Source organism: Lissotriton helveticus, chromosome 4_1 (assembly GCF_964261635.1).
Source record: "Lissotriton helveticus chromosome 4_1, aLisHel1.1, whole genome shotgun sequence".
Taxonomy (NCBI): Eukaryota; Metazoa; Chordata; class Amphibia; order Caudata; family Salamandridae; genus Lissotriton; species Lissotriton helveticus.
Genome location: NC_136063.1, coordinates 427,806,389 through 427,830,662, shown reverse-complemented (window position 1 = coordinate 427,830,662; position 24,274 = coordinate 427,806,389). Strand labels below are relative to the sequence as shown.

Here is a 24,274-nt window from a genome sequence, read left to right as displayed (position 1 = left end):
AGAAGAGTCTGAGAAGCAAGGTCAACTCTAACGTATGAGGCCCAATACAAAGCATCATGGAAAAAACCAGAAGCTACACCACGTGAGGGGCGTCTCGAGAGGGGCGTCTCAAATGTTGTTGACTGTTTTGTATTAGGGACAGCACCCCTGGGTGGAGTTAGAGCAGATACCTGAGGACCCTTAGGAGAGCGGATGGGTAGGCAGAGAGGGGTCATGACTGGAGAACTATAGGTTTTCACCAAGAGACTTAGAGTGAGTGACTTCCCTTGGGGGTCATTCACTGCTGACACCTTTATTTAGGTTGGGACTTGGTTAAGTAGGGATACCATCTAGAGCAGGGTAGGGACAGCCTAACCTGTGTGTTTTCCTCCAACTTAAATGAAGGAGCGATATGCGTCGATGCTAATAGCTTTATTATTCTTAGAACTTGTGTTAGTGATTTCCGTTGCTCGTCTGAGGGCGTTCCGAGAGCACATGTATGTAATTGGACCTGTGTATCTCGTGAATCTCATTCTGAGATGCCTGTATTTGCAGCTAATCATTTCCTTACAATAAACTTTTGAAAGCTAGAAGTTGTCTGTGATCTTTGGGAGTAGAGTCCTTTATTGGGTGAACTAACTTGGAAATAGGTGTACCTTGTACCTTAAAGACAGGCAACAAAGGTTCAGTCGACCAGATCGAGGTTTGGATCAATAGTGCTAAGGTATCGATCAAAATCTCGCCCTTCCATATTCGCACTGTTATTTCTGCCCAATACTTTTATTAAAAGAGGGCTCAGATCTTAATAGAAAAAGGCGTTTTGTGCAACTCAGTGCAAATTAGGTGTTTCTAGTCCAATAAAAATATAACATGGAAAAAATAAAGGAAGGTGTGAATAATCACAGTAATGTAATATGCACCTCGAGGGAAATTGGGAAAACTTTTGCTTCTCATAAATGTGCCTTCAAAAATAGTATTCCCCAATATTTCTCACCTTTTTATTCTTCCCTATACTTTACCATGCGGAGATCTCCATGTGGTAAAGCATAGGGAAAAATAAAAAACTTTAACTTGAAAATAAATGTAAAAAATATTTTTGTTAAATTTTAATGTAAATTCCTTTTATATACTTATATTAAGTGTAGATCTAAAAAAAATGCAGCACTGTTAGCTTAATTTTCAACTAAAACTTTAATAAATGAAAATATTAAATTAAAATAAAATAATTTTTTGAAATGTAAATTAAACAAAAATAATTTACACCTGCAGAAAGAATATGTTATTATGCATGAATAACTATCAAATGTGATGTGCAGACTTGATAAAAATTATTTCAGTTATATTTGAATAAAAAATACTGTTACATTACTTTTTACACTAAAAATAGGGCAACATATTTTTTAACAAATGATAAATATACACAATTGTATATTATTTTTATCGATAATATATATATATAAATATATTTAAATTCTAATGCTATTTAAAGGGCCAAACGTGCTTGTTAACCCTGGTAAACATAGAAGAAAGACTGCACAGATTGTATGAATTGACTATAAATCGTATAAGCAAATGCTCCTATCAGACCTATATCTATTTATTTGATGGCCAGCTCAGGGCTCAAATCGGGCATTCCCCACAAATCAGTCTAACCGTACTCAAATGTGCAAAAATATATTACTTTTTATTCATCTTTCAAACATGGATGCCATTTTCGACCAGTACGAGATGTAAGATGCAACTTCGTGCCACGAGGAGGCCATGATCTAGATCACAGCTTTCCAAACCTTTCATGTTGGTGACACACCTTTTTGTGAATTTTTTTTCAGGGACACGGTAACGCGAGCGAGCGCAGCGAGCTAGCCCGAACCACCCACAACCCCACACACAACCCACACACAACCCCACATACACAACCCCACACACACACACACCCACACACAGACACCCACACACACACACCCACACAACCCCCCACACACACCCACACAACCCCACCCCCCACACACACAACCCCCCCCCACACACACACACACCCACACAACCCCACACACACACAACCCCACACCCCCACACACACAGCCCCACACACACACACACCAGAGCTGGAATTAAAACCCTCCCCTCTACTATTACACCTCTGCCCCCAGAGCTCACCCTTCAGTGCAGGGCCTCTTCCCAGAAGCTGCTCTTAGAATGTGTGCCTTTCCATTCCTGGTGCACTACAGCTCTCACTCAGGCGGACCTCTCTCCAGGGCCACCTCCTGTCTCTGCCGAAGACTAGAGGGCACATGTCCTGCACCCCCTCCTTTCCCCCATGCTACATCTCTACTGCCTGGTAACGTTTGCTTTTGTAATTTGCTCTTTTGTAATGTTCTCATGTATCAGTTCTGTTCCTATTGTGAAGTGCTCTGACACCTTCGGGTAAAGGCCGCGCTATATAAAAACGCATAAATAAATAAATAAATAAATAAAGGTCTCAGAGTGTTTACACGCGCACCAGTTGCATTACACACAGACACATCCATTTTTAGACACGGGGAGTTTATGCTATTTACCCATGTTAGACCTGGCCCCCTTGGCGTCGGTCCCCTTACATTACTCTCCCCTCCCCCCTCCCCCACCACCGCCCCCCAGCAGCCCCCTTTATGTAACCCGGGCCTCTGCCCTCACCAACCCCGGGGAAGTAGGAAAGACACCTGTATAGCAACCCGATCCCCGGACTCCTGAAGCCCAGCCCTAGAACGAAACAGTCCCCAGCCTAACTAGACTGCACCCGTCCTAAGACCGCCTGGCTCCGAAAAACCCCCACGCAGGGCCTCGAACCAAGAAGAACAGGAGTGCCAAATGCTCATGCCAGGCCTCGGAGCAGCGAGCCTTTCCCAAAGGAGGGGGGTGGAGGAGTTTCGATCCCACCTCCTACCTCCCCCAGAGATGGCCCCACTCCCCGCTGGTCGCCTGGGCATCGGGCGGCAAAACTTCAAAGAAGCCAGACACCAGCTGGCAGGAAGCCCTCGATCAACGCCGGAGTGTGTGCGAGTTTTTGTAGCACAAACTCCACTGGAAGGTCTCAGAGTGCTTTCTCCTATATCGGCCGGCCGCCCCTGACGTCATCACATCACATCCCGCGACACACCTAAGCATGGGGCGCGACACAGTAACGTGTCGTGCCGCACAGTTTGGAAAGCTGTGATCTAGATATTCTGTAGAGGAAAACCCCAGGCCCAAATTATTTGGAGAAGGCCCATAGGCACCCAACAGTTACTGCCCAGGATGTACCAATAGTGGGTCCATAACAAGACCAGCCTGTGTGATGGGATGTGTATCACCACACAAGAGGATTTTTACCTATTAGCCCCTGTGACAACATAAAGCATTTTTATCTTGAATACTAAGGGGTTGTGACAAGATACCCCCTATTCCCTTCACTTGAAAATAAGTTCAAAAGAGTGGTCCTGATGAAGGTGGCAGCTACTTATATCCACCGAAATGTGCATTGACCAATCTGCCGGGAACCTCGATAAGAAAACACCAAAGCGGTTGCAAATTGTGAATTATTCAGCCCCCTATCCCTGTCTATTGGTGTATTCCAGAAGAACATTTTGGGTTTCCCGTTTTTATTCCTAGGTGTGTGAATCTTGAGATGGGTGATGGTGTTTTCGTTTATGAGAGTTTGGTATCAGTGATGAGATTGTTTGATGTGATGACATCTGATGTTTTTTTTTGTTTTTCTGTGTGATTCAATGATTAGGAGCAGATTCATGTATCTACTTATGTATTTTATGTGTAAATATTACTATTTGTAGATGCAATTAACATATGATAATAAATGATTTGCTTAATATGTTTTTGCTGATATTTGTAACAGCAGTTATGCTGTAATGATCAATAATTTAAAAAGATGAATAAAAAGTAGTATATTATTGCACATTTGAGAATGGTTAGACTGATTGGTGGGGACTGCTCGATTTGAGCAGTGAGTGGGCCTTCAAATAAATGGATATAGGTCTTATAGGAGCATTTGCTTATACTATTTTTCTAGTTTTTCCCCCCTGGCTCTTGGACCTCAAAGTATGTTGAGGGGGGGGGGGGGACCTTGTTTTGGATAATTCATGAATTGACTATAAATACATACATGAAATATGTAACGGTGTCATTGATCACAAATCCATTCTCTTTTTGACAAGAGAGAAACCCTCATTGGAACGACTTATTACAACAATGCATCATATATAAATGTACTTGATGAGAAAGCTGATGGTAAAACTGCAGAAACATTTAGGAAGTGAATAAAGTCCCAATGCTAACAATAATATTAAAAATAACAGTACGTCACCCCAACATTAATGACCTGTGTGGAAAATTCTGCATTTGTGCAAACTAGGCAATAATAGTGTATTTCACTGAAAGCTTTAAATAAACCATCTTTCAGATCATAATGCCTATTAATACATCTGTGCAAATTCTGCATATTAGGTGCATAGTGCCTCAATACATTCAAGTTGGGGACCTTCTGTTATTCAATCTTTGACCATCTGGCCTGGCATTTTCATTCCTACTTTTAATGTTTTTCTCTTAATTACTGTAATGTTATTCATTTAATCAAATAATGTTGCTTGGCATATCAGCTCACTCTTTCGATAAGACAGACATCTGTGATCACTGTGTTGACACAATAATGCCCTTGTGGGCAAAGTTATGCAGTGAAATATTATAGATCCTAAAGTGCCTAAGTGCTACAAAGTGCAAACTGCTTTTATTTATTAAAAAAAAAATGTCTATCGATGAAATGTGATGCTACATATTCAGGAGATAAAGATATTTTGTTCTAAAAACCTGATCAGTGATAGATTCCAATATCCAAAAGGTTTAAAGTGGATTCATTTATACTACAGAAACAGACCCTGCGAGTTACTTTGGGACAAAACCATGTTGAATGGAGAAGAGGAAATACTCTAGTAAAATGTACATATCTTCACAGGCATTCAACCCATATGGGGCTTTGGTATCCAAATCTAGAATGTATCTGGTCTCCAACCTCTGTAATATTGATTCTCGATTACCTCCACGCCTTAATTTCAGTACTGTGTCTATCACGTAGTATTTGAGATGACTGAGGTAGCTGTTATGAATGTCCTTGAAAAGTCGAACCACTGGGTATGAGGAGTGCTCCCTAAATAGTACAACGAGCATGTACATTCATGAACAGAAACTGCAAAACCAGTTTTGTATGTAAGGAATTTAACTATTTTGATATGCCTGTCATGGAATGGGGTGTCATATTGTGACATATTGACACCAAACTGGCAAGACCTGCATGAATTGCATTTGTAAAATCATGTTTTAATAGATTGCCAATTGTCACCCACTGTTACCTCTGGACTGCTCTTTACAAGGCCATTACTCATAGATATGCCTCTTCTAAATGTGATGACTGTTTTTTAGGGCGTACCGACCCAATGACTTGATCACTTAGAATCAGAGTCCACTGTTTCCTCAGTATGGTTCTTAATTGCCGCTCTTGTTTGCTGTAGGTCATTATCAGCCTGGTTACCCATCTGTGGCCTTTAGACTACCATGTTCGGTGTCACTTCCAGAATGCCTATCATCTAGTAGATTTCCCTGTTTGTTTTTCCTGTTTTCAAAATAGCTTGATCTATGATCCTAGAGGAATATCCCCCCGGGCGAGGAATCTCTGCTTGGATTCATATTTGGCCTTTTTGAAATCTTCCTCACAGCTACAAATTGTTTTGAGTCTAACCTTTCGCGAAAGGGTATGCTATTGATCAGATGTCAAAGGTGGAAACTACTGGCATGGAGCACTGAATTACCAGCTGTTTCCTCTCTATGTAATTTAGTTTCAATTTTGTTATTTTATATAAATACATCGACATCCAAGAAATCAACCATATTTGTGCTAATCTGAGCTGTAAACCTAAGATTAACAGTATTGCAATTGATTTTGGCTACAAAACTGTCAGCACTTTTCTTTGACCTTTCTCAATTATAAATAAATCATCAATGTACCGTAGCCAACAATTGACATGCTTGTCCTAACTTTCATTATGTGATCCACCATGAGAACTCGTTCCTCCCACCAGCCCATGTGCAAGCACGCTTTGGTGGGTGGGAAACAAGCCCCCATGGCGACACCACAAATTTGATGAAAAATGTCCTTATTGAATAAAAAGAAATTGTTATTCAAGTAAAACTGTATCATATAGTTTAAGAGATCTGCTTTTGAAGAAACGTTCCACTGCTCTGAGGTCATCTTGATGGTAATACTAGTATAAAGGGTGGTTACATCCATGGTCATTAACTAATAATCTTGACTCCATGGAAAGTCATAAATTCCAGTGCCCTTCACATAAGATGGTAAATTTCAGACAAACTACTGTAGAAAAAAGTCTACACATTGTGAAGTGTTTGCCAACAGACTGTTCCTAGCCAAAATGATGGGCCTGCCGGGGGAGAGGATAAGCTCTTGTGCACCTTTAAAATGAAGTTGATACCAGGCATCCTTGGACAATCATTGCGCAAAAATCTGTATTCCTCAGCAGTCAACAGACCATCATTTTTCCATGTCGCCAGTTTGATATAATATTTATTGTAAACTGATCTGACCACTTGTACATTGCTTCTTTTATAACAATGGAAGTTATCTAGTTGTTTGTACATATACATACTTAACTATTTTAAATAATTGAATTTAACATTATTTCCTAAGGGATTTTGTTTTAATTCATTACCTCAATTATTATCCTTAGGAAGGTGTTGCAGTAACCTGGGTTGCGACATGTGGTGCTGGACTTACTACTTTTTTTTGTAATAGTAACTTATATGCTTTCAACCTGATTCACAAAGGTAAAATGAGACAAAAGTCTAACTTTACGACTTTCGGTATTCACAAAGGGCATTTACTACTTGTAAATGCCCTTTGAGAATACCAAAATTCGTAAAGTTCAGCTTTTGGTATTCACACAGGGTATTTATGAGCTGTAAATGTCCTCTGTGAATACACAAAAATCATAAAGTTAGACTTTCATCGCAGTTTACCTATGTGAATCGGGACCACTGGTTTTGTGAACAAGCAATAAGCAGTAAACATACTCAAAAGGGTAAAGTGCTCAAAAGTGTAAGTTACCTTTGTGAATCCGGCCCACAGTGTTTTGGTGACTTGGGGTCATCTAGTAACCCTTCTGAGCCAATCAGAGTGTATATGTTTTTTGCATATGTTGGGATGTATGTAGGAAGAACATAGCTTGCAAGCAGATGAGCTCAGTACCAGCAATTTAGGGTGAAGATCAAATTCAAAAGGGCACAAAGTCTCCTTTGCATGGACTGTGGGGTCTGCTGGAATTTGGATTCCTTTTTAGTGGTGAAAGAGGTGATGATTGACGAAATATGTATTCAGCAGCAGAGAAAATAAGGAGCACGTCATCTGGGGAGGGATGTTGTTTCTTAGTCTGTTTGCATAAATTAAGAACGTTTTGCCCTTGTCTTTTTTAATGTGCCTCTTCATTTCCATTTCGGTAATGTCATGATTTTGGGTGATTTGCCGTCATCCAGAAGAAGGAGAAACTGCACTTAGATCTTGGCTGAGAAGACAGCTTCAGGGAGGAGAGGACTGATTTTTCACTGTGCTGATATTTGAGTACTGACAGTCACATGCCTTCTGGGTGATGAGGATCTTGAAGGCACAGCCAAGGGATTTTGTAAGGGAGATTAGTAGGTTGTCTGAATCTCAGAGAATGAGACCTCAATCTATATATAGTCCATGTGGTGTCTAGTTTGCTGTAGGTACTGGTCATCAAGGTCTAGATGAGTGTAAGGTAAGTTTTGACTTAGTCGATGACCATGCTTGATGAGACTTTATGATAGCATTGGGTCTCTATGACACGTTGACTGATCATGATTCTGTGGTTGGCCAGAAATACGCCAAGCGTTTCTATAGAATGTTGAGAAGATGGATATTGTGTGATTAAGGAAGGTTTGGGACTGGACTGTGGCACCTCTGTGACTGAAGGTTAATTTTTGAACTGGGGATGAAAGGAGATTTTTTAACTGAACTTAAACCAGACTGGACAGTGAAAACTGATTGGTAAATTTATGTGGCATGTGGCCTATCATAAACTCCTCAGCTGGGTTTTTGTATATGCCTTGGGGTCAGATATAATTGAGTGTTTTCATTTGTTATTGTTCACTAGGGTATCAGACTCCTCCCGTGTGGAGGGAACAAAATGTTCAATAAGTACATCAATTGTGCTACAGCACACATTATGGTGATAACCCCACCCAAACTCAACGACTTAGAACTCACGGTGATATTACTAGTATTGCCTCAATCTCAGCAGAGAAGAGAAGTTAATTATTTTTTCATCATAGAGACGCTGAGAGACAAGAGACCCTGATAACAGGGTGATGGGGGACTTTAAATCTTGATAAGGTTTATTAATATTTAAAACATGCTTTAATGATATGTGATAAACTTGATTTACACTATGAACCATGTTCATTGAGGCATAACTGTAAGTAGTATTTCAGTCCATCTCCATCTCTCTGATACATAAATTGTAGGCTGTACTGAGCGTTGCACGTCTGTTGTTTGACAGTTGACATGAACCAGTACAGGAGAATGGCAACCAACTCTTTCTAGTTAGGCTAAGCATTGTCTTTGATTGAAGGTGTGACTGTCAATCTGTAGCTATGTTTTCAACAACTTTAGATTTACTGGCAGGTTAGTTGAATAGTTAAGAATACTCATGTTCCTCAGATGTTCTACACCTCATGTGTGCAGCAAAGTGAGATTAGAAGACTGGATTTCAAATGGAATGGCATTGTGGTATGCCTGGTTACAGAGTGTGGCTTTCGAGGTGTGTGAGGCTGTGATTAGTTGGCTGACCTGGATCGCTTCTATATTGAGCTGCAGGATCCTGGACAAGGAGAGATTAGACCTAAATCTACCTGCAAGTTTAGGTAGAGCATTTGCAAGATATCATTTAGGTCCTGGTAAGAGGTCAAGCAGTGTAGGAGTCTAAGTGGGAAAACGTGTAGGATTTAATGTGGGACAATATGTTAGGAGAGGTTTGCATCTATGTATGAAGTTGTGTGACATCCTTTTGACTAAGAATTCTGTTTTGAAAAATAACAATTAGGTCAACACCCAATGTCAATGTTGCAAAATGACTTTAAACTTTGGAAGAGTAGGTTTAGCCGTGAGAAGAACACAGGCTTCAATGAACTAAGATAATTTTACAAAAATATATCCCCTTCTCTGGCTTTTAGTAGATCATTGAAACAGATATATGTGTAAGAGAGTATCATGCACTTATCATCAGACTACTGAGTGAGAAACAAAAGAAAGAACATGGATGTTTGGGAAGGATCAAAAACATCTTCTGGAGAATCCTTTCACACTAAGCAACTGTGTTAAATAATATTGTAGATATACATTGTATGCCTCTTCACAGGTTGGCAAGTTTTGATTGTAAGCCGATGATAAATGAGCACAGAACATAACTTCATCCATCGTTGTTTAGGACACAGTGTCAAGTGACATGTGGGTATCTATGCCGACCTAGAAGTCTCATCTAAGAGGATACAGAAGATGCATCTGCTGGGGTAGAGAGGAGGACCACAAATGGTACAAAAATGTTAAACTAGTGTGATGTGCAGTATAACTTCCCACTGCAAAATAGTTTTTGGGCTAATCAATAGTGGATGAGCAGACAGTGTAGGCTGAAGTGGCAATCATGCTTAGGTCTGATTGTTATCCTGTCTATAAGTGCTGCTGTTGAAAGGTCTGTTGGTGCAGGTATAGTCTAGTGGCCTTCATGGTGTGCAGTCTGTAAATTCAAATGGAGAGAGGGGTGTAGGTGTAAATGTTAAGCTCTTGGTAGCTAGTTTGTTGTAGAATCCGAATATGCCATTGTAAGAAAATGTGTTATTAGTTGTCAAGGATGTGAGTCCTTCACAACTAATAAGTCTGCAATTTACTGGGACTCAAGTAACCCATTGTAGCACTTGACTATCTGAGGGTAGCAAAGCAGAGCAGTTCAATCCCTACTCAAGGGAGATGGAGTAATCTCAACTCACTGGTATGCTACAACTGCACTCAATAAATTATTATTCAGTCAGTGCCTAGTACTTTTATTAAACACACTAATAAAAACTACACATTAAATTACAAATATGAAAATTCTGATAGATGTAAATATCTTCGGTGACACCCTCATATCACATTACTCCATTAGTGAGTCCTCAACCTTATAACCATATTACCCCCGCCTATACTAGATTCAACATTACAATATAAAGGGGTGTCATTAGAAATAAGGCAGGTCTACTGGGTTTATCAGAGCATTGCCACATTGGTCAGAGTAACCATATGTCTTGTTTCCCCATTGCAAAAATGAATGGTGACAGTACCAATATGCATAAGCATTTATTATAATGGAAAACATTGTATTGTTAACATCAACATTTTCAATGAGCAGTTAACATTCAAAACGTGTCTCTGAGTCTTGCTTTCACTTTTGTCAGACTGCTATTGCTGTCATAGGTCCCACCACAAGGGGTGCCCATTCTCCAGAGCCCAAGAGCTCCAACTTCAAAGTATTTTAAACTAGTAAGGCCAAGGAGACTTAGGGTGATGTTTTTAGAAATCACTTCTAGCGGCTTCACTTCCTGCAGCCCCCTACAACACTAGGAAATTGTTGCTGGTGCCCCTGCCAATCCTAGGAGCACCACAAGTCTGTTATGCAAATTTCATCTATTGCCCAATCCATGAATTTTAAATGAGTGGCTTTGGCCGTCCATCCTTTTGTTTTAGAATAGCTTTGTGTTAGGTCCACAAGCAGCAAGGTTGTTGGGGGCTTTGGGAGTAGCCCCAAGGGCCCCATTGACCGACTAGCTTTCTGCATCCAGCACCCTTTACCTGATGACGCGATGTAGCCGGCATCACCTCTATGCGATCCTGATGGGTGGGAGCAGCCTTTGTTCTCATCTCCTCCCAGGCGTGGGAGCAATGCAGGTTTCCTTGCCCCCAAGGAGAGTGAGCAGGGAGACAAGGGGTGGGCGCGCCCCAACCCCTAGACTTAGGCAGCTGTAACCTAACTTATACACACTGCCCCCAGGGAGATGGGGGCCATCTGGCCACACTGAATTAGTGGTGAGGGGCCCATGCCCTCCCCTTTCCCTTGGGAAATAAATCAATGAAGATGTGTTGTTCCCCAGGCCCTGACCCACCAAGGGTGTATTGTGAAAGAATACAGTGGAGATATATTCACTCAGACTTTGCAGGCCCATTTTCTCTGGTTCTGTGGGAACACTTTTCATTATATTTGTGTTGTTTAACGTTTGGTGGCAGGCCTTAGCCACCAGGAGCATTTTCTGTAGGCCTCCTGGCCTCTAAAGGGGTGCTTTTCGTGGGAAGTTGGACTTTGACTGCACCAGACCTGTCCTCTGCCTGGGCTCTTGGTGCTCTCTCCTGCTTGGGGGAACATCCTCCACAGCTCCTCCAAAGCCAGTTAGCAGGACACCCTCCCTGCCACACTGCCTAGGTCCCAGAGCCGCCTGGTTTCCTAAAGAGCACCTGTGTGTCAGTGAAGGCAAGGGTCAGTGTATAGATGCTCCAGTAGTACCATTCAGGGTACCTCAGCTGGTCCATTCTCCAAATCTTTCCTCAGGGGGCATAAGGAAGCCAGCACAACTGGCCCTGGAAAGACCGTCCTTGTCTTGGGGGTCAGCTGGAGTCAATGTTCCAAAGTTTATCCTTGCTGGCATCAGGCAGCTTCTCTGTCTTGTTTGGCACTTTTCATCATCATTGCTACCAGGCCCAGTCTCTTTCTATCTGTCTCTTCCTTCTGTAGAGTTTTATAAGTGGGGGTGGAAAGTTCTAGAAGCCAAGCACCTGGTCTAATTCTAAGATGCCACATCAACACTCCACCCCAGCCCAATCCTCCTTCACAGCCTTCTGGGACAATCCAATATGACAACTTTAAGTTGTTGAAAAAGCTGCAAGTCTCTTCCTGAGCACCAAAGGCCACTCCAGTTCAGACTAGAGCTGAAGATACAACCCTTTAAAGAACATTACATCACGGTTAGGTAACACTCCACATCAACTCTCAGAGCCCAACCTACCCCCTCCGATCACTCATTGGCTGTATCTTTGCATTTGACCCTGTACAGCCCTCCACTGCCTTTGGACTAGGCTTGCACTTTTCAAATAACAGATATATAGTATACACATACCAGATGGAAGCAGAGAACCTCAAACTCAAATCATTTTGTCCAGGGCCGTCTTAACAGCATCATAGGCCACCGGGCCAAGCAGTGCACTGAGCCCTGCCTGCACAAGCACTCACAAAAATAATAATGGAAAGTTAGTGTTAATTTCTGGTCTGCATGGGGCCCTATGCTCGTGGGGCCCCAGGGGAACTGGCCAGCGGCCCGTGCGTTAAGACGGCACTGATTTTAACTCCAAGGCAGTGAAAAGGGGGCTTTTCTTGCCACTGACATTTAGAAAATGTAATCGGGAAGGGCATCTGTACCAATGACTCACGTCATCCTGGATCCGTGCCAAGGCATGGGTGCCTCCGCAGGCTGAGCACAGTCTTTGTGCCACAGGATGAAGGTGGAGACTGGTGGAGTCACTGCCCCCTGGGGGCGAAGGCAGAGTTCAGCTCCTACAGCGCAGGTCCCAACCCCACCGCCCTTGTGCTATTACATAACACGTCGGTCGACACACACTCGATGTCTATTTAAATACACTGTTGGCACATTACAAGGATGCAATATTACATTCTGCTCCGGCACAAGTAATCAGACACAGTACCACGGCGGTGGAAAATGATTTGGGCGCCAACAATTCTGCATCCAATTAGACTGGAAATTATACTTTTTTAGATTGGAAATTACATTTTTGCTCATTCTGGCTTGTTCAGCATCCACCGTCTGGGTGCCTTTTCAAGAGGTCTAGTCTGTGCCTCTGCTTGTGCGTGGAGAGGCGTTTCTTGAAATTCATCTGAGCTAACGGCTCAGGAATTCTATTTTACAATGTATAACGTTTGAAAATTGGTCCATAGAGGGTGAGATAAAAAATAGTAACTGGTGACTGTGATGTGTGCAAGCCAGAGACGCTCTTAAGAAATGTTGTGTTCATTTTCGAGATTTTATTAAGCTGGAAACACTTGTCTCCTTCTGTAGCCCCTGCAACATCCACCCGCTACCAAGCAGCGAAAAGTGAAAACACTGAAAGAAGCCCACATCTTCTAATGATTTGCGTTGACGTAAAGCAACACAAGGTCTTGCATGGTATATGCTATCCAGTGCAAAATATGTCTTGTGCTGTTGCTGTAAAGGTGTCCCTTTCTCAGCACAATCCGCGCTTTACTGGGGCGTTACTTGGGTGAATCAGCACAAATACCCATAGGTTTTGCCTCAAAGAAAGATCTTCCAATGTAGCAAGGCTGGGCTTTGTGTCAAAAACTAACGCCTGCTGGAGGCAGACGTAAACAAGGGGACATGTGTTCATTTTGCCAAAAAAACAACGCATTGCATGTGTGCTGTAGCGCACAACACGCTTCCAATGCGCAGGATCTTGCTGAGTTTTTCTAGGAATAGGGATGTTTACTGGAAGGCAATTCTTCCAGTACAACCTTCATGCCAAGAGCACAAAGTATCCTCTGCAGCATATTGAGAGGCTTTCTGACACGCACGGTAATCTGTTTGTGCACCAGCGCAGGGGAAGACAACAGCAGGCCAACCTTACAGGGGCGACTCCTCCGTAATGGATGAGGATTGTCGTCCCACTGAGTCAGTCAGTGGAAAATAAAATGATGATATAACAATATTAGCATTTTCTTTTCTGCTGCCTGACTCAGCCTAGGAGTCTTGGGCAAGAACGAGCATGGCAGGGAGTTGGGGCAAAGTGTACACAGTAAAGTGTGCATGTTGGTTTGGCCAGCCGTAATTGGCAGGTCAAACAGACATGCACACTTAGGTTTCTCCAACCCGGCTATGTTGCACAGCCGGGTTGGAGAAATGCCACAGGCACTAAGGCACTGTCTGAGCGGCAATGGAGTCCGGTCGGACCAATCCTGGCACTGCTCTCATGCTATGAGACCAGCATCTGGATTGGGTGTGGAGCCTGCGCTGGTCTGCCTGGGACTGCTGCTACACCATCAGGAGTACCAATTTGTCGGCAGTGGAAAAGGTAGGGTTTTTTTTTTATTATATCTCCCTTACCCCTTGTGCACCTTGCCTCCTACTGGAGTTTTGTGGCGGCTGCCACTGCAGCCTTATCAACAAGCAATTGCAATTCAATCGGTCTCGCCTTTGGGACCTTATATGTATTTAGGTATGCAGCACATTAGCCTGGGTGCTGAAACGTCTACTGTTCTTTAACATAGAGGAACAGTAAGAATCAAACTGTGTGACACGCCAGGTATGGGAACACATGGAGAGAAATATTGCCTTTCAGCAGGAAGTGGTATAGTCCAAAGCTCTGTTTTTAATATAAAAGCAGGGCCTATGGTGGTCATATCACTAAAAAACATTCCTAGGATGCTTATTTCCAGTCGAGGCAGGACCTGACCTGGCAGTTCAGACTGAACTGTTCCCATTGGGCACAGGGTCAAGACTGATTTGCATACTGCTGGGTTCAAACTGGAATGGCAAGGGGAGCAAAACAACGATGGATTTAGGCCCATCTCTGTAGTGGGGTGAATGTATGACATTGTTCTGCATTCTGTCCATCAATTGTTGTTTTTGCACCCTATCATTGAAAATGCAAGATTTGAAAAAAAAAATATTGTCTACGTGTGCTTGTGAAAGACAATTTCTATGGACTGGAATCTAGAGAATGCTAAAGTGATTCTGGTATTTTACTGACCTCTGATGGTCATTTCTATCAAGAAAGTCAAATAGGGGCAGTTGCCAGAAAAATTAAAAAAAAGAAAGTCCATCAGCAGAAAACAATTCTGGTATTTTACTGACCTCTGCTGGTCGTTTTCTATCAAGACAGTTAAATAGAGGCAGTTGAATAGAAAAAAAGTACCTAAGCTTTTCTATGATTAAGCATGGAAATAGTTATATGTTTAGCTATGCCAAATGCTTAGGCGCCTGAATGAGTGTATTTTTAGTCCTATGTGCATAAGGTGTGTACTTATGCGTACATACATGTACTGTGCTTCACATATACTCAACATGCATAATATGCATAACCTGTTCATTTGCAGCCTACTCTAGACTTGTCGGTGTGTTAGAGAAGTGGCCAGGGAAATGTTATGCAAGTGTGCTGAACATTGCCTCAGGTGTGACATGGTGAGTTTTAATGACCTCTGTAAGCGCGTTTGCCACACTTTTCATTACATGTAACTTAAACCTGAATGATCAATGTGTTAGTGCTGCTGTAACTGTGTTTTAGTGCAAACCGTCCCCTTGTTTGCCTTCAGGGGAGGCACCAGGCACGCCACAATATTTTATGGAAGCTATTTTGAACTGAAATGAAAAAAAGATTTCAAAAGATAAACTAAAAAATGCTCAGATTTCCTATTCCTACTCATCCGTGCGTTCCACATTGTGTGAAATATGTACATGTACATTGAGTGAGTTTTATTCACGAATACCACAAAGGCATATATGTCATCTGACCAGTATAAATTACATGTTTAGTAAGAAAGTTTAATGAATACAATATACAGGTGTAACTTGCATTCTTGCAAGTCACACATTTCATAGGTGCTGACAAACTTTGCTAAATCTGCCCCTTGGCAGCTGGTTGCAAGGAAGGGATGACAGGGTGTATTGGAAAGGGAGTCATTACTGTGCTTACAATGCTCCCCGCCTGTACACAATAACAAGTTATGGTCAACACCCACCTTCAGGTAACGTTACCAGGGGTCATTCATAGGCATCTTAAAGAAACCTCTGATGGCGCGCAGCGGCATTATCCAGGGTTACCTTAAAGACTAGAGGTGGGTGAATTGTCAGGGTGGAGACCACATCCCACCGGACGTACAACGGGAGACCGTTGTTTCAGACAACACGCTTCCTCTTAGGTGAGATCTGCCCTCAGTGATACACATCACTAGTGCTCGCGTGCCTCTGGTCTGTGCTCCGGCCTCAAGTCAGGTACAGAGGCATGTCCCATCCAGTCCAAGTGTATTCAGTGGCGTAGCATTGGGTGCGAGGTGGCTGTTTTGGGTGTTACACCCGCCTAATAAATGTATTCTGTAGTAAATAGTTGGGTACAAGTGCTTTCACTCGGCTTTGGTGAGGTGGCTCTCAGATTTCACCCAGGAGTTTTACACACACACACACAAACACAGTCTCTATCTTTTGCTTGAAGTTCTTAAAATATGTTGGTTATTTTGCAAAATATGTTGTTTTAAGAACTGCTAACAATCCAAACTGCTCTCATTTTCCACTGCCTCTGGAGCCCCCCTTATGTCCTGATTCTCAGATAATGTATGTTAACAGTATATGGCAGCAGTGACTGCTGGGAAATCTGAAACTCCCACCCCCCAGTCTTGCTGACCAAGCCAAGCCCCTGAGTGTAATAATGTGTCCAGTGCTGTAGGCAGAATGGAGCATTCATGGTGTGTGTGCCACACAGAGCACCATCTCACAGATGAGTCAACGCAGAGCGGAAAATGTGACATACCCTGCGACAAAGGCGGTGTCAAAGCTGTGAAATCAACAGGGGTCGAGTCCAAGCGGAAAAGCAAATATATCATGGTGTCATCTCAGCTGCTGCTGTTCCTGGCTCCACCATAAGTAAAACTGAAGTGACATGGCTAGAAATGGCGTCAGAGTGACCGCTCAGTTTAGATTCTACTACCAATTATGCCCAGGTTCTTTCCGTACGCATTGACCAAGTAAACCATGGTGGTCCTGCACAAAAAAGCCTCGTAATGTTCCTTACATGCAGGACAAGATAAGTAGCATGCCAGGGACATTAGTAAGGTGGATGTGGAAAAGGTAGTCCCAGTTTGGGTAAACATATCCAGTACCATGGACATTTTACCTTTGTAGTGGACCCACTTTTCAGGTGAAACGACAAGATGAGGGAGGGATGGAAAAAGTCAAAGTTAGAAACACGGAAAAAATAAGAGAAAGGGAGAGAAAAGATACATAATGAAATTGAAAAACATTTAGCATTAAGGTTAAAACCCAAACCCTTAGAAAGTGGGAAATGCATCCCAATATGCTGCTCATGACATCACGCGTCACATGTAGATAACAGAAATGTACTATAAAAATGCGGGAAACAATACACAGGGCAGTACAGATTACATCAGCTAGTGTACCATAGAGGTGGGACGTGTTAGTCCCACAGTTATTGTTTGCTACGCCCGAGATGTGTGGAAGTCCCTCCCAGAAAGGTTTCTGACCTTGCAGAAAAGCTGAAGACCTCTAAGAGGTCTGACCTTTTAAGAGTGCCTGCTGCTCTGCCACCGACCAATAAGTCAGTGTCTACCAGTATATGTTTATATTTTTATTAATGTAATAATAACATTAAAACAAAAATAAAGAATGCATAGATTTGTAAATCATAACAGGTCTGGCACCATGCCTTAGTAGTAGCATAGTTCGCCTAAATGCAGAACTTTGTGTAAATTGAATGAATTACACCTTTTTACTGATATCTATTCAGATGTTTAGAAATGTGCGATTTGCGCAGTTGGTAATATCCCTGCCTAGTTAGGAAAAGTTTAGTGTGCCTGGGCAGTTCAGGGCATGCTTTGTGCTATGAGGCAGTGTTGTTTTGTTTGGCAGAAATTATATGTGCTAAATGGAAATGCTTCCATGTCTAATTATTTGGAAACGTGGCTATGTGTGTTGGCATGCTCAATGAGTGTTATTGGTCTTGGACAGAGCACTTGCAAGGATTGCCAATCATACTCATGAATTAGTGGTCTCAGGAACTAGTGAGTCCTAAATAAGTTTTATAAATACAATCAATCTCTCATGTACACCTAAACAGTACTAAGGATAAAAATGAGGACATTTATGGTTGTGGATTAATGGCATGCTTGAATGGGAAGCGAATATTTGAAAGCTAGATATGGTTAGATCAGTGCTTCCCAAACCTTTTTGAACCATGGCCCAATTTTTAGAATGACAAACTTCCAAGACCCATCTAGATTTATTGGACAAGACGCGGGAGGGTTTTTAATGCAATTAAACCATCCCGTGGTAGCCCATTGCCATTTACAGACCACACATTTTCCATTGAAATGGTCACTAAATTTGCACAGACATACAGTTTTAATGAGAGAACTATATTGCACATAAATGATCATGTGTGGCTATCATGTTTGAGCGAATATTTATCATTTGTGCATCCCCAAATAAAGTGTCTTGATTTGTTTTGATCCTATTAAAATCTTCGTTTCCATCACACTTCAGAATGAAAATAAAAGCGTGCTTCATTTTAGCCATCCTAACAGCAGAACATATACAGTTCATTTACAGCTATTTGCATTCTATTGTGTGCTACAAAAAATGACTTACTGCAGCCTTTCCTTTCACTTATACTCTACCCTAGCAAGATTCACTTTACTTTTGTTTCTCTGACTGCAACGTGAGAGGAGTTTGTAAACACCAATACCCATGTTAAAAAAGCAGCAATTTGTCAGAAAGTCTCTGTCTCTTTGAAGCAGAGCAAATGTGACAAGTTAAATACAGAATTTTCGTGATCCACCAAAATTCGGCTTACGACCCACCAGTAGGTTGTGACCCAGAGTTTGGATAACACTGGTTTAGATCATTTCAGTGTGAATTTTGAACAATGGATATGGAAGTGTGTTACTACGCAACAAGTGCAGTTAGGCTTGTCAGAGTGAAAGACTGAATGTGGTTCTTTGGGCATTTAGCTTACCAGTTACTGTGCTGCCTGTCAGCCAAAACCCCTGCAGACACCTCACAAACTTCTTGAATGGCTGAAACCCAAGCAACAGAAGAGCTCACTTCAGGTCTGTACTGTCTGAGTGTAGGATTTGGAAATTCCAGTGTTAGGGGTGATGTCTCTCATTTGTATCTCCTGGGTACCAACCGACATACCCTCTTGACATTACCCTTGACAAGGACAGTGGCTGTCCCATTTCTATTGACCTAGTAAATATGTATTTTGAGTTAGGAAGGATAACAATGACCTTCCTCCTCAACTTCCTGCTATGTCATTTACATTTTCAACGTTTCTGTTTCTCAAATTTAAACAGGAAATCTTGAAACCGCCACCGGGCTACAGTGTTGCACAAAGTGATACCCAAAGACGTAGGGATAAAATCCACACAATTACCTTAGTTGGTCACACCCTATTTTAAGTATAGTTATTTCTTAAATCCACGGACTCTTATCTGAACTGTATGTAAATCCTACTTTTTGTTTGAAACATCTAATTTCCTCATTCCATGAAAGTCATAGAAAGAGCAGTCACCTTTTCAAATATTGAAATGTGAATAACTATTATCAAAAAGCATTATTTCACACCTCCCCACAAAAACATATAAATATATTCATATGTGATTCTGGGTGGATAGAGAATTTTCTCTTTTATTTGACATCTATTAAATGACTGATTTTTGGAAATCATATTTCAATGGACCAGGTTCCTGGTTACCCGTTTACAAATTTACAGCTTTTTTCATATCCTCTCCAGACAATATACTATCTTCTAATTACCTCTCTATGAAACATATGTATAAGGTATTTTTGCGGATGCAACACTCTGATTCGGAATTCGAGAACACCAAAAATGCTGTTTGTGACTTACTAAATACATTTTGGGATGGTGAAACTTTTTTCCGACTCCCAAAAAGAGATTAGAAATGGAGAAGGAATAGCTAGTTGAAAGGGATTTGTTGTAGGCGTCCTTTCTAAATATAGATTGCTAAAGATAGGTATTAATGGTTTAGTGTTAAATTAGCAGCTGTAAACCATTAAAATGTTACCAACGCCCAAGCTGGGGTGGTAACCCATTTGCAAAAGGGAAGGATTTTGTGAATGATAAATAAATTGTTTGCTGTTGGACTCAAGCCAACTGTCAAATAAACATTTTAAAACACGTCTATTTTTATTTTTAAATGCAGTCCCGGTTGCTTTGAGGAAAATAGGTGCATTAAAAAAATACTTTATTGATAGTCAGTCACAGCCAAGGTGGTTTGCTGATCCCAGCAGGCGGTTATCCTTGGGATGTCCTCCAATCAGAGTGAGTAGTAATTTGCGATCTACCTCATGAATATTAGGCCTTCTGTAAAAAGACTTTTTGCGCTTGCAAACCCTGCGATTCACAAAATCACTGGGTTTGCAGCCACAAAGGGGTTCTCTTTATGTTCAGGGGCCCTTTTACAAATCTGAAAATTCAAGGGCTTTTGTGCTCCTGTCCAAATCTCAAATAGGAGGGGCATGAAAGGGCCGTTATCCTCTTATTTGAGAGTCATAGAGGAGTGTATCAATGGCTTGTGACCTACACAGCAGTTACAAACCACTAAACAGTGACTGACATCTCAAAAGGGACCTTATCTGTTTCGCAAAGGGGATGCGATCCCCTTAGGACCTTTTCCCTCTTTGTGAAACCTGAAAAAAGTTCCATTGACTGTTGGCAGTGGTCAACTCTCAGTGAAAATTAAAAAAAATAGCAAAAGGTCTCTATTAAATGCAGTCCTTATTACTTTCAGGAAAACAGACTGCATTTAAAAACATGTTTTTTTTTCTTTAAACATAATCACAGACATGGTGGTCTTGTGATCCTTGAGGGTCACCATCCCTGTGATTGTGGGCGATCGTATGGCATCTCAAATTGTGACCTCCCTAATGAATATTAACCAGGCAGGTCATTCTGCAACGTCCCGCTATTTGATACATTGCAAACCAAACTATTTGTACATAGGTCGGCTCTCAAAATGCTATTCCGTTCTCAAAAGGTAAGGGGCATATGTAGGTAGGCATTTGCAAATCGCAAACGGCAAATTGGTATGTAGGTGTCAACTCGCAAAATAAGGAATCGCAAAAATTGCGATTCCTTATTTTGCTCAAGCATTTAAGGAATCACAATTTTGTGATTCCTTAAATGCTATGTAGGGGTTCCTTAGAATTAGCGATTTGGGCTTAAGGTATCGCAAAATACCACCTACTCCAAGTAGATGGTATTTTGCGATTTCCTTTCAAAATGATTTTTTTTTTTTAATTCAAAGTGCCATGTGGCGCACAGACATGCCCTTAGGGCATGTATGTGTGCCACATGTACTTACAGGCACATTCCAGGGGTGCAACAGGTGTCCTTTGGACACCCTGGCACCCTTGGAATTGCGATTCTCAAATTGCGATTTTCTCATAGAAAATCGATCTTTTGAGAATGTATCCCCATTCATTCTTATGGGCCTCTTGGCCCATAGGAATGAATGGGACACTCATTCCTTAATTGCGATTCGCAATTTGCTAATCGCAATTAAGGAATTTTTGAGATTCGCTAAAAAATTGCGAATTTTTACCTACATTCCATTTTGCAATTCTCAAATACCGATTCCTTAAAAATCGCTATTTAAGAATCAAAAAATGTGAATTACCTACATATGCCCCTTAGTGCGCAATTTGTGTACAAGAGCTACTGAATAAGGAAGAACGAAATGTGACCCACTCGCAATCTAAATTTTTCAGACGTATTTGTACATTGATCAGTTTGGAAAATTATTTACTGGACACAAAAAGACAGGTTGGAAATTGCAGCAAGTATTTCGCAGGTAGTAAATAATACATCTGGCCTAATGTCTTCAGCCTAGGAGGTTGACGTTTTCTCTGGACCTATGCAGTATTTTTCATCAGCGCCAGACCACTGCAAGGACTCTGCAGACAGTCACTTATGAATAGATGCTTTTATTGTTAGCAAGAAACCCTTGCTTTCCCTGCTGAGAACAGACTGTCTCTATATCATGGGGTCGGTTACTTAAAATTATGCGATGATGCGATGAATTATGTTGTACTCCAGGGTCAATCTGTGGTCGGATGTACAAACTACCAGAAATATCACCCCACCCCTCCTCTTGGAAAGAAATCCCTCCCCTTTGCAGAGAGCAACATATGACCTCCCAGAGTCTTTTGACCCATTGCAGCATATGGCACTGGATTTCAGTCTGTTTACTCTTTTCTACAGAGCATTCATGGTAATAACCCACTGACTGCTTTACATGCCGAAAGGATGTACTGAAATTTGGTTATTGGTCTTTGTTCATGTACTTATTTTATGTTATAATACTTGCATTCTTTTTCAGGACTGTGCAATAACACCAATGTTTAAGTCACTTGTATAAAGAAATATTTGCACGAAAACATAGATATTGTAAGCATTTTTCGCTAGCTATGTAGAATTAGGTGGAATAGTAGATGATGGCCCCAATATGTAGCAAATCCTTCACCGAACGTCTCAAAACTAATTAAAGTGTAGTTATTTGGAAGATGGAAAGTGACACCGATAAATGGTGGTATTAAATATGTTTTATTATTAATATATTGATACAACATGGAACCTCATCATATTACGCTTGGTGAAAAAAAGAAACACTGACTTCACGTTAAACGTTTCCAGGCATTTTAAATGGGTATAAGAGCCCAAAGGCTTAAGGTGTCTGCTGTAGGGATTTCTTTGTAAAGTGATTATAGCTTCAAATTACAGTAGAGCCATTTCTCCTTGTCAGTTACATGGAATGAGTGCCATTGAATTGGGTGATATGTAATAACATGATGTTTATACTGCTACAAAATGTGGGTTACAACTTGCTACATAAAGTTATTTTTATTCCAGGGGCCTTAGAAATATGTTTGAATATGTCATTTTGATCAGTATTCAGTGGTCTTACATATGCCTCTTTCTGTTTTTCCTCAAGAGAAAACATGTAAAAATAAACCCCTGGACCTTGTGTTCATCATCGACAGCTCTCGCAGTGTTCGCCCCTACGACTACGAGAAGGTCAAAGAATTCCTTGTCACCATCTTGCAATTCCTGGACATTGGGCCAGACTCCACTAGAGTGGGTCTCCTCCAGTATGGCAGCACCGTCAAACAGGAGTTTTCCCTCAAGACTTTTAGGAAAAAATCAGATGTAGAGGATGCAGTCCAGCGGATGAGGCACCTGGCCACAGGCACAATGACAGGGGTGGCCATTCAGTATGCGATGAACATTGCCTTCACCGAGGAAGATGGAGCTCGGCCCTTGGATCAAAATGTGCCAAGAATTGCCATGATTGTGACAGATGGGAGACCACAGGATCCCGTGGCAGAGATTGCAGCTAAGGCGCGAAATACTGGGATCCTCATTTTTGCCATTGGCGTGGGTCGAGTGGACATGAACACCTTGAAGTCCATCGGCAGCGATCCTCACGAAGAACACGTCTTCCTCGTCGCCAACTTCAGCCAGATAGAATCCCTGACATCGGTTTTCCAGAAGAAGTTGTGTGGTAAGGATTTTATTTGTGTATTCTTACAGATAACCTGTCACCTGTATTTGTCTTCTATTTTATGAGTCATGTTTTGTTATTTTATGTCATAGTTTGCTGTGGTATTTTCTTTTGTAGACTGCCAGGCACCCCCAGGCGGTGCCAGTCCTAATATTGCCAAGTCACGAGTGTAACATAATGAGTACAGGCTGTGCTGGAATTAGAAAGAGTGTACTCCAGGAACCCATAAATTGGGGTCAGGGTGTGTCAGAGGAAAGTGGGTGGAGTCACGAGGGCAGAGCCCAATAAGAAGAGTCTGACAGTCAATTTATATATTTACTTTTAAAAACAAATCTACTGCAAAGAAATTGGTAACAAGGACATATGTGAGGGTAAATCTGTTCTAGATTTTTTAACGGTCACAAGTTGCATTTTAAAATATTTTACAAGGTTAAGACACCTGCTGCAGAGGTCATTGTGTGCCCAGCGATTTTGAGGGGATTACAAAAGAGTTATGTTACCTCTAATGCTAAAGACAGTTTGGGGAGTTCAGCATTTTGTCCAGTGTATAAAGTAGCGTAGAAGGGTAATGATTTTATATTTTATTTAGATAGGTAAGTGAGCTACGGCCTTTGACACTGAGATAATTTTGTTACTTCCAGCTCGTAAGTTGCAAGCTTTCTAATATAGCACAGTGATCTATTTGCTGACATCAATGAGCTGCAAACTATAAATCGTGGGCTTAAATCCATATTGTGTTTTTTTCTCACTCAGTGATTATTTTAGCAAAGAAGGATTCCTTTGAGCAGTAATAAAGTCTTGTTCATTATGACAACCACAATAACTACATAACGTTTTAT

General features: G+C 41.5%; 1 protein-coding gene across 2 annotated transcripts in view; it reads left to right on the top strand.

The window, feature by feature from the left end:
• Nucleotides 1-24,274, top strand: part of MATN2 (matrilin 2) — a 669,488-nt gene that overhangs the window by 309,792 nt on the left and 335,422 nt on the right. For both annotated transcript variants that reach the window (XM_078686985.1, XM_078686983.1), the window contains exon 3: nt 22,866-23,435. In XM_078686985.1, coding sequence (XP_078543111.1) covers nt 22,866-23,435 — 570 coding nt within the window. The remainder of the gene's footprint in view (nt 1-22,865; nt 23,436-24,274) is intronic.